This window comes from Limulus polyphemus, unplaced genomic scaffold (assembly GCF_000517525.1).
Source record: "Limulus polyphemus unplaced genomic scaffold, Limulus_polyphemus-2.1.2 Scaffold4224, whole genome shotgun sequence".
Taxonomy (NCBI): Eukaryota; Metazoa; Arthropoda; class Merostomata; order Xiphosura; family Limulidae; genus Limulus; species Limulus polyphemus.
Window position 1 is genome coordinate 72,219 of NW_013669834.1, and position 12,167 is coordinate 84,385.

At 30.4% G+C, this 12,167-nt stretch overlaps 1 protein-coding gene across 2 annotated transcripts in view; it reads right to left on the bottom strand.

The window, feature by feature from the left end:
• LOC106470799 (dual specificity mitogen-activated protein kinase kinase 7-like) overlaps positions 1-11,403 on the bottom strand; it is an 18,683-nt gene extending 7,280 nt beyond the window's left edge. The window contains exons 1-9 of one of the 2 annotated variants that reach the window (XM_013931364.2): positions 11,226-11,403; positions 9,552-9,693; positions 8,060-8,141; positions 7,568-7,681; positions 6,787-7,014; positions 4,848-5,027; positions 3,652-3,732; positions 3,033-3,175; positions 1,787-1,832 (exon numbers count right to left, since the gene is read on the bottom strand). In XM_013931364.2, coding sequence (XP_013786818.2) covers positions 1,787-1,832; positions 3,033-3,175; positions 3,652-3,732; positions 4,848-5,027; positions 6,787-7,014; positions 7,568-7,681; positions 8,060-8,141; positions 9,552-9,693; positions 11,226-11,394 — 1,185 coding nt within the window. In that variant the 5' untranslated portion in view covers positions 11,395-11,403. The remainder of the gene's footprint in view (positions 1-1,786; positions 1,833-3,032; positions 3,176-3,651; positions 3,733-4,847; positions 5,028-6,786; positions 7,015-7,567; positions 7,682-8,059; positions 8,142-9,551; positions 9,694-11,225) is intronic. The other variant, XM_013931365.2, reaches the window with a different exon arrangement.
• Positions 11,404-12,167: the final 764 nt, after the last annotated feature.

The following is a 12,167-nucleotide window of genomic DNA, read 5'->3' on the forward strand; positions in this document are numbered from 1 at the left end:
GAGTGTGGTGTTGGGTTGTGCATTGATCAGAACTTCATAAACTACCATTAATTGAAGATATTCTAAAATGTGAATTAAAATATGTAAGTTGGTAAATATTATTACTGATTATAGTTATAGCATATAAAGAAAATAAAATAATTGAATATCTATATAGAAAATGAAAAACACGAAAATGTGTTGTATACAAATTTTGTAATTACATTTATTTTGCAATTTTCAGTATTATTATTATTATTTGAACACATTAATTCTCTTTCACTGCTATTATAAAGTATATATAGTCAATTGAAATATATCAGTAAGTGAAAATCTACATAGAAAATGTAAATAATAAATGGAAATGTGTTGTATGAAAATTATTTTGTAAACACATTCATTTTGCAAATTTGAATATTTTAATTATTTGAAAACATAATAATTTTCACCATTATTATAAAGTAAATATAATCCATTGAAATCTATCATAATGGCAAAAGTGACTGTAAATCCATATATGTAAATAAATAATGGAAATGTGTTGTATGAAAATTATTTTGTAATTACATTTATTTTGCAATGCATTTATTATTACAATGTATCAATAACAACCATATATAACTATTGAAAACATAAATGGCATGAACATGTCAATAGAAAATTGAAGAAGAAAAATGTAAAATTGTTGGTGTATGGCAACAACACCTCACTGGTGGCAAGACTCACGAGCACTGTATCCTCCACCCTGCACTAACTCTCCGCCATGCATCTTTTAGATGCTGTCAATGTCAAGTAAATGTAACTGATTTTTTTTTCATATCTTGTCTGTACGTATGATAATCTATCATTTTATGTTAAACAAATTGAATTCTATGCACCTTAAAAATTTGCAAATCTTTGTACATGGGGTGGTAGGCAGATTTACACAAACCACAAATGAAGGGTTAAATACAGGGGGTCCCCGTTATATGTCATGATGCTTTCCTGGAAAGTGGGACATACATCTGAAATGACATTAAGCAAAACAATCTTTACATGTATTATGGGGGGATGCATTCCTGAAATATTTTGGTCTACTGTTGAATAACTTTTTTAAAGGGTGCAACATGGCTTTTTTAGCTACAATGTACTATACAAAACATGCATGTAAGAAAATTAAGGGACTAAACATTGATTATATTTAATACTTACAAGTACTGTAGTGGTTGAAAGACTTGTACGAGTTGAGTGAGTGAAGGTTTTGTCAGAGCAATAACGTTATTATAGTGCTTAATTTTTGTTAAATTTTGTACTTATTGAAATGATGGTGAATTAATTAAAGAGGAGATGCCTAGAGAAAAAAAATTACACATTTCTCACAGTGGGGAAATTTAGAATTTTTTTAAATATTGCCTTATAAAATTAAGAACTTAAAACTTAAATAATATTAAAATTTGGATTATTAGTTGCATTTTTATACTATAAGAAAGTATTTTGAATATAACTCAATAAAACCTTGTGACATGTGCCGAAAAAGAGGCCCATAGCAAAAGTGTTAAACCACGCTAAATAGTATTTTTATTTAGTTTTATTGAGGGTTGTAAATCTTTAAAATTTTCCTTTCCCACAAAAACAAGATTCTTGTAGGTTCTCACATGACAGTCTTATAAAAGAAAAAAGAGGTAATGCTTGTTTACAGACATATGGAAAACATAAGTCAATGAAAAACATACAAATGTTGAAAAATATATACTGATAATTATGAAGATATGTACATATACATTCACTCTGTGAAAAAAAATATACAGGTAAAAGAAAAAGTACTTACTAGAAGTTTGCGATATTTTGGCCTTTTTTCAAAGTCCTTGATTAGGCTAGGAAAAGAAAGAAAAAAGATATACTTTGGATAGTACAACTTGTATTTATCCACTGAACTAATTTCAAGGGATAATGATAATATCGTTTACACTAGAATTATAATTTAAACAAAAATTACTACTAGTTAGTACGACTAACTGATGACATCGTGAACTACCCAGAAACACATGTAGTGGATTTAGGTGTAAACTGACGTTAGTGATGAAGTAGTTGTAGAGTTATTTGGACTGAAACCATAAGATGAACAATTTGGTGGGTTGGTCACTTTCTGGTTTGGTATCTTAGCAATGGTTTCTTCGCTTGTTGGGTAGAGAAACAAATTAAAGTGAGTGAAAATCATCTTTTAAAGTAAAACTCTCTGTTATTGTTGATTTTTTACCATGTATATTTGTATTATGTTGAAGTATGATACTTATCAAAGTATGTCAATAAGCTTGGAATCAAAACATAATAGTTTATAATTCAAAGTTTTATATTATCTAAGTTTTAATTTCTAAACTTCAAAACAAAATACTTAAAATTCTCATTCGTCCCTTCTTTGTGTCACATAACGTCCTGCGATCCAAACTGCCCCTTTTAATATTTCCCTCTACCCTCATACGTGTCCAACTAAAGAAACTACGTACTACAGATATTGACAAGCCAAAATATAAAGTTAAGAATCTCCAATCTTCTAACTTTACTAAGATATCGTTACTTCTGTCACACCAAGTAAAGGCTTCATAAATTCACAGATAAATATTTAATAAAAATAAACTTTATTAAAGTGTCAGATTTCTTGTGTATAACAGACTTGTAATGTTTACTAAAACTTGCCAAAGTTCACGAGGATACATCTAGAGTTATAGTATGTATAGTTACACGAGAAGTGAAACTGACTCCACCCAGATGCATAGGGTTAAATCATTTAGATCAGAAAGTTGACTTATTAAACAGTTGTTCACTATAAAGGTAGTTTTCTTAGCATGCTAGTTCACACAAAAGTTTACAAATCTGATGAGTGGCTCGGTAAATTAAACACTATTTCAATTTATGATTGATAACAATTCGGAATAAATGAGTTTGAATCTATCGTACCTGAAGAATGAGAAGATGTTATAAAAACTGAGCTAAATTATAGCCTACTTTGTTTAATAGCGCACCTGTCCAATATGAACAATCAGGAATTCTGTTTAATACAGAAAAAAAAAACTCACCAATCCCTAACGAAGCTACAAAAATCTAAGGAAAAATCTCCATCTGGTGGAAGATGGGGAGGATCTTCTTGTAACACCTTACTAAGGACTTCAAAGTCATTGTTACATCCTTGATACGGAAACCTGTTTGTTGCTAACTCCACCTAAAACAATAAAACACTAGTCACAGAATCGTATGACAAATAAAATATTATGTGGTGTTATTAATATTTCTTAGAATATGCAATGTCAATGTCTATTAGACCAGTTCAACTAATTTATTCAAGCATTAGTTCTTAATAATGAAGATATTATATTTATTTAAATCTTGGTCATCTAGATGCTAACTTCCACAACATGTTTCGTTTTCTCGAAAAGTTAAACAGCAAAAATATTAAACTATATTGGGTTATAAAAATGGCATAGCGTTAGTTGTTACTCCAATTTAAATCTCTAGAATTACAACAACCATTAAAAAAACTAAAGTTAATTCAAAATTTCTTAATAAACTTTGATACAATCAAAACTGTCAATTCCAAGAGAAAATTTTAGCAATCTCATTAAAAAAAGATAAAATGGTCAGTCAGTTTGATCATTAATTATAAATACAGAAATATAAAATACATTTACTCTATCTTACCAACGATATACCAAGGCTCCAGACATCAGCTCTAATATCATAGTCTGGCCTACTAGGATTAGGAGGGTCTATTCGTTCTGGCTACAAAATCAAAAGTTCATATTCTCAAGACACATCAGTAAATGGGTGATTAACTACATCTCTTGACCCTTGTTTATTAAAATGTCATCTCGGCACTGAGAGTACAATTTAAACATTAAGCCATATTTAAAAATAGCCATCAGTAAAATGGTGTAATGATAAATATGTGTGCGTGTTTTGTTATTATGCGAGGTATGTTTTCTTGTACATATAAACAAAAATTTATATTTTTTGAAATTGTCCCCATGACCTTTGATTTTAACTCTAAAATCATCAAGGTTCTTCCTTGGCATCACACAGAAAATAAATGTCTACAGCTTAAGACTACAGACAGATAGACAAATGACATCAGCATTACATTCCCATGAACCTTTTCAGTCAGGGCATAACGACATGGAGAGCTCTTCAAGCTACAAAAACATTTTTACATATATATATATATATATTCACAAGTTACTATTTTTAACGTTATCTTGTAATAAGCAACATAGCAACTGCTAACGACAATAGATATTTAAAGTAAGCTTACAAAAGCTGTAAATAATTCAAGATACTATTTCTGAAGGACTTTTTTAGGTTTTGAGCAATTATTTTAACTTTAAAAATCTAAAAACCACTGGTCAAATTTTCTCAGAAACCTTAATGTAACTTTTCTTTTATAAATATTATAAAGGTTTCTTCTAAAATTCAATTTTCAATTAAGCTGAAATAAAAAAAAACAACTGTTGAAAGTATTTACCTTTCTGATAAATAAAACTCTTTTACACTGTAACAGTTAATGTTATAATATATACAATTAAATTCACTGTATCACTTACACCAAATACTGAATCATGTTTCTAACTCTTTAAACCAAAACATAAAACTGACTAAAATTAACAGGTCAAATACCTATAACAGCATTTCTAAAGCTAATTCATAAGTTGATTGCCCCCCCCCCTCAAAAAATAAATAAAAAAATAAACAGACATACACAAAACCATATTCTGACTGCCAATAAAATGTGACATAACTCTGTACTCAAATATTAAATGGTCTCCTTTCCAAATGGACGAGAATAACCTTGAATGAACAATACGAAAATATAAATCAGGATTACTGATAGTTCAACTCACTGCCATGTAAGCAGCACAGCCCGCAGAACGGGTTCTGGCTTTCGAATCCACTAACCGTCCGCTAATTCCGAAATCACACAGTTTGATCACACCTCTCTCGTCAAGCAGAATGTTAGAAGGTTTAACATCCCTATGAATAACACCATGTTTTTCTTTCAAATAATGGAGTGCATTTACAGTCTAAGGAAGAGAAAATAAGCACATGTAAAAGTTAGAACAAGTCGGACAGAACATTATATTAAGCCTAATTTTCTTAGTTTCAAGCATATTGACCTAAATTTCATAGTAGCCATATCTACACTAATAAAATCTCTCATGCCTCAAACACTTTATAAATTCACAAGATTCCCTAAGTTGCACAAACACCATTAAAGATGCTATGCAAAGCTTTTAAGATATATATTTTGTGTTAAAAAATTATGATGCTTATCTCACAGTTAAAATTTTCTAACTAGAAACACAGTTGCCTTGTCAGGAAGGTTTCATTAGTAATAATAAAATTCTAATTTTTATCAACAAGATTAAATAAATGGTTTATACGAAATGATTTATAAGTATCATCTTTACCAATTTCACTTGAATTAAATAAAACAACAAACTTAACTTCATTATATAAGGGTTGACCTGGTTTAATGATTATATTTCTAGTTTATATTTTGAATGAAAAACAATTGTATAAATAACATTATATTTCTTTTTTAAACTATTTAATATAATCATTGTAACTAATTCATTTCTGATCAGAGTAAGCTACTTATTTTGAGAAGAAGAAAAAATTACCTAGTAATGAACATAACTAACTGAATATACTTTTCTTACACTCTTACTTATAAAGATTAGAATGCATTGCGTTTCATCATTTGGGAACCCTTGCTATTAATATTTTTTGGCCATAAGCAGTTAATCTGACATAAATTCAGGATGATATGGAGTATTGCTTCTCAAATTGTGGTCCACAGGTCAGTCCAAAATACATGTAAATGATGCGTTTTGTTTTATGGTGGCAAGCAAAAACAGGCAAGGAAGGACCTGTAGGTGGTCTGTGGACGAAAACGTTTTAGAACCACTTCTATAGAGGTATATTTCATTCATCTAAAAACCTCATCTTTAGGTTAATCTACCCAACATGTTTAGTCACTGCAGAGAACTTATGTGTTACAACTGTTGTTTTAAGAGAAGAATTTATACTCTGATATTGAAAGAAAGGATCTTGAGTTTACCAAGTACAGGACATTGAAGATTATATAATGCACAAGATACAACAGTGCCAGAGTTAATACTTAAAAACATCTCTAGCACTGGCCTTTTAATATTAAACATCACAAAAGATACAAATTTAAGATATTTGGTTTTTACATGCAGTTGTCTCAATTAAACTGATTTAGTGAATGAGTTGAATGCACTCATTCAGACACTGAAGTGTCAGATAACATCCAATTACGAACGAGGGAGAAAAAACAAGTTTTGCAAGTTTTAATTTTCATAAAATTTGTTATTTGTACATGAATTAGGAACAAGTAAAAAGTGGGATTTCCTTCTTCAGGAATGTGAAAATGAAAAGACATGAGGAAACGACGTACTTTGTGTCACACACTATAATGGAGAAAATCTTTCTACTAGCTCTCACGACACGCATAATTTTTTTAGATTCTTTTTTTCCTTCTCAAACATCATTACTACACGACAAAATTTAAGGATGGCAAGTAGCATATTGCATCGTAGTTAAGATGGAAATTTGCCTAACATCAGATTAAACTTTGAATGCCCCTGTATCTTTTTTTTTCAACTGAAATGCATGGATTTCCACAAATTTGTCATACCACTGCAAAATAAGATACACTCAAAGCTTTTCGAACAAGCCCCATTGAGAAACAGCAGTATAAAAACTTAAAAATTGGGAACCATTAGTGCAGTTTTATAGTTAAAAAAAGAAGCTTACTGCAACAGCAATTTTCCCTAGAATCATTTCCGGAATTGGCTTCTTCAGTCGTTTGATGAGCTTGTCTAGACAAGTGGACATAAGCTCCATGCAAATCCACACATCTGAATCGGTAATGAAATAGCCAAAACACTGTACAATGTGTGGGCAATCCTGACAGCTCAACACCACATCTAAATCCATAGTAATCCGTTTATTTTCTTCTGTGTTTCCCGAACGTCTCATTTGCTGGAGGAAGAAATACTTTTTAATGGACAAACTACATATTCAAATAAAAAGACTTGGAAAGAAAATATTAATAAAATTAACAACATCTAAAGGTCTACAAAAACTAACTTCTTTCTATGGTACAATTTAATATCTATAAACTTAAGTTCTATACTTTTATACAAGTCAGGTAGATTTCATGCATGTCAAGACAGTTTTAACTCTTATTTTGATTGTGCAAGTCATGTAGAGACAACAAAAATCACAGTATAAAAAGATCAAGTATCAAAGCAACCTAGGCAAAAAAAGGTAAAATACAATTAAGAAATTTACGAATATCGAACTGTACATAACTTCACTTTTTTACCACTGATGAATATTATAGATGCTTAACAATAAAAATATTTTTTGTTACAACAACAACAACACTATTCTAGATATCGAAGAAATACAGGATGTCCCAAAATTATTAATGCATTTTAAAAAGATTATTTCTCCAAACAAGTATTAAAAATAAAAAAAATTTATCACAAAAAGATCGGTAAAATCGCATAAAAAATAATGATCAGCTAACTTTGACAGCCATGATCTTTCTTGAGGGTCTGTGTTCCATCTTGACAACATGACCACAAGTTCCTGTTCCCAACTCTCCCATATGTATCATGTCATCAATGGATGATTGATATGTCTAAAATTAATATAATTTTATACACTTACAAAACTTATTTACAATTAATAGATACATGCAACGTAAGTTAACAATTCAGAATTTATCATAATGACTATCTTTCATAGTTCTTTTAATAGTATAAATTTGATTTTTAACAACACTTGAGTATGTTTTTTTTGCTGGATCCTATAAACTATATAAATGATCTACCATAGAACTAATGATAATTGTTGGATTGAATTTTAAGTAGTAGTTTCAGAAACAGTATCATAAAACAGCTTAAAACGTTTTTATGGTAGTTCACTATTATTAATAAATGAGAACTTTTTTATATCAGAAAAAAAGGTTTATATTTCATTTGTTAAATACTTACAAACTTGAATAACCACAGCTTACCTCTCCATCAATTGTTAATATTCCAGCATGCTGATAGATTTTCTTTAATTTTGATTCCATATGATGATTTGTACTGCAAAAACTGATAAATTAAATTTCTTACAATAGTATTTATAAAATACTCACTGTAAAACTAAGAATATTAATCTCAATATACCAGTCCTTCAAGTTTAAGGGGTGTACATATCACCTGCTACACAATCCATGGGGGGCTGATGGCATATCTTGATTTTTTGTTTACAAAATTGGACAATAAAAGATTATTTGTACAGACTGAATTATAGAGTCCTGCTGGTAAAATTGAGACGTATTTGCAGTATGCCACGGAGTTATGAAGACTTCCAGTCAATATGGCAGCCCTTGCTGCCTCATGTCATACACGTTTATCAAATATAAGTCAGGTCACGATCGAATTTGCTAAAGCTGAATTTTCTAGTAATTAATACCGAATTGACTTATTTTTTCAGTTACAAATATTTGATGTCTATATATAACAACAGAGTTCAAAAATGTTGTATTACTGCGTGTGTAACATTGTTAGTATCAGAGTCATAGCAGCCAATAGGGTCACACAAAATTATCTGTGAGCTTGTCTGTGTACACAAACAACAGCTGACTGCTTGGTGAATGCCATGACAAACAATATTAATTACGGAATCTGAATTTAAAAGTATTTATTTCTTGGTTAAGAATAAAAGGACAAGTAGCGGGTCAAAAATAATAGGCATTATTACAGACTTAACGGGGAGTTCTAACAAGCTCTTACAAAACTTGTCTTATAGGTGCTTTCAAGCATGAGTGTGATAGTGCCCATCAAACACGAAGGACCGAAACAAAAAATGTATCAATTAGTATTCATTTATGAACAATGGTAAATTTGACAAGGCTTCAAATCTTTCAATTCTTCCCCCCCCTTTCAAGAAATATCAACAAAATATTACATGTTAGATATCCAAAAAAATCTAACGATGCAACACTCAATGCCTCCTGTTTGCCTACATTTGAGCCAATCTTTCTTGAAAACATGGCTCATTTTGAGCCATGAGTGTGTAGTACACAAGAATATTCCTATATTTAGTAAAGTTAATAAATTACAGTCCACCTAAAATTTGTCTTCGACAAATATTTAACGCAGTAATGTAGAGAGAGAGAGAGAAGTTGAAATGGTAAGTTTTTATACACTACAATACTGATCTTGTAATAAGTACTTTAGGTTAGCTAACGATATCAATTAGTAAAACATTACCATAGTCCAATATATGTAGCTTCTGCCAGGAAGATGAAATAACAGATACTTACCTAATTTGTGGAATCAGGAAAAACTTCAAGCTATCTTTTTGTTTTCTTACATAATTTACCGAAACAGTGATGTCTGGAAGGTAGTCCCACCAAAATCCCAATTATTCCTATGTTTTTTTTTGTTGAAAATATTATTTGGATTTCATTATTTTTAAGCTATAAGTACACTTACATATAAAAGATATGTTCTTACCTATCGTGTGATGTGGGTGAGTAATTACAAGGTGGAAGTGAGAGGGGTAAACAAGCAGACCTTTGACTTGGAAACCTTCCGGACCTTTGACTTGGAAACCTTCCGGACCTTCCAGGAGACCCATGTTCTTGCCCAATTGGAACTGAAAGAAATATTTTTTTAAAATCATTGACCATTACATTTTTGGATGAAAATATACTAGTTCTGGATTTTTTTCCGGAGCACAGAACTACAAAAGCTTGATTTAATTTGAAAATGCTTAAGGGTTTGGACAAACTTCTAGGTTATCCATTTGAGAGGTGGAAATCTTAATCTTGAATATCAAAGTTAATAGGATTAGGCTTTGAAAGCCTAAGTAAAGACTTTTTCTGTGATATATTTTTTTTATTACCACAGTGTTCCCAAACTTTTGTTCATCATAGCTCCATTTTTTTTTTTGCCAGTATTCAGACTCATTATCCCCTCCCCTACCTAATGTATAATGCCAGATAATACTTAGAGATGGCTTGAATGGGTAATGAAGAAAAACTTGAATACAAGTTTAACAGAACAGAAAATGTACAACGTTTCGATAAGGTTTTGTCATCATCATAATGCCAGATAGTAAAAGTAACACGTGGAATGACTTGACCAATGATGTAATATCTGGAAAGGTATGTTTAAGTTATATTCCCTTATTTTCTCTCTCTCTCTCTTTTTTTTTTACTTAATGTTGACCTTGAAAACTGCATTGTTTTGTATAACTTTACATCTTATGTTGTATATATTTGTGCTGGATAATGTGACATTTGTTAAAACAGAATCATATGTGATATCCAAGAGAAAAGGAAACCAGCTTTTTTTTTTTAAAATTAAGAAGTTTAATATGCTATTCTCATAAAATTTGAGTATTCTATATGCTAACAGTGTGAGAGAACATGCCTTATGACATTATGTTGCCAAAAATTAAATTTTAAACAATTTGTAAAAATCACAATGTATGAGTACATGTGTAGAATGCTCGTCATATACACCACTACCAAACATTTCTATGCTTTGTCTTTGCCTTCAAGTTCACACCAAATATTAATCATCTCATTGTAGACTAATGTAGATCACCAAAATAAATAATAAGTCAATGGCCATGGTTCTTACAAGTTACACTAAACAGTGTACAATTTAAATCCATATCTGTTTACTTTATTTCATCTTATCAGAATTAAGATGTGGTTAAAAAAATAAAATGATACGAAGTTATAATTTACATAAATTTAAATTGACATACTTATTTCACTTTTAAAATCAATTCAAGAGGATTCAACGGTAATACTAACTGTAAGTTGAAGCTTCTGCTATAGTGTTGTTACTGTTACTAACACAGGCAACATTCTAAATTCATTACGATACTGATAAGCAATTTAAATTAATGACACAACTGTGACACTGTCTTAGGCTACAGTGCGCACTATTTAAAACAAAATACAGAATTTGACTCTAACGTAAAAATGTAATTTTAATTATTATAAACTTACGCAAATTATATCGTTAAGCCTTTCGTTAGGCTTAAGAGCGAAATACAAAGACGAGCAAATTCAGTTATTTAAAGTATTACATTAGTTTAGGGCTATGCTGCTAACAACAGAAATGAACCTATGAGTATGAACTACTAAGGTTAATAAAATAATATAGGCTTACGTCCTCGTATAGTTGGTCTTGAACTAGCCACATCTGTCCTTAAAGCTCTCGATGCTGTATTTCTAGATTCACCTTCCTGATCATTTTCTGCTTTTAATCTTGCTTCTAACTGAGTTAACCTATTGCGGAAAGAAGTCATGGTAGCCATCTTGTTCATTCTCAAACACATTCCTGACGATCCTAAGCTCTCTCTCTTACTTTTTTTTTTTTTTACCTTCGCCTATATCCGTTATAAAATAATAAATACTGGTGCAGCATAAACTAATTTTTGTTTGTTAGTTTATTCTATATATACATACATCTCTGTTTTTATAAATTACTATAGTTTTGTTAGAATGACACTTTAAAATATTATGGTACCAAGATAACTAACACTTATAGTTATACAAACAACTTCTGGCTCGTTTTAAGACTTACAGCACTCTTATCAGATCTGATAAATATTCTTCTTCCAAATAGCATACTTGTTTTTTTAAGCCGTCCTGCAACACCTTGTGATGTGCAAGCATATCATACTTTTCTACTTGCTTGAGATAAATAGGAATTTAAAAAAATCGTTTATTTAGTTTGTATGCAACTTTAGCATAAGCACGTGGTTCAAAAAATCGTTGAGATTGTGTTGCTTTGTTTCCTGTGGTAGATTATGTTTATTCTATATGTAATGAGTGTTGTTGAAAAAGGAAGAATTATTAGAAAAAAAATTATTTTGAATTGGGAGCAACCAGGCTGAGAAGATTGGGACTGTAATATCCTTTGCTGGCCGAGATGACATTGTCGACTATACAAAGTAACTGAGCTTACCTGTTGAATTAAGGCATGTTTTCTCAGTTTAATTTTATCTGTAATTCTTTTAAAAAGAAACTTCTTTTTAACTCAATGTAATATCAACATGTTTAGCTCGACAGAATTATCTCTTGAGAGAAAGACTGTTGTGGAGTGTGA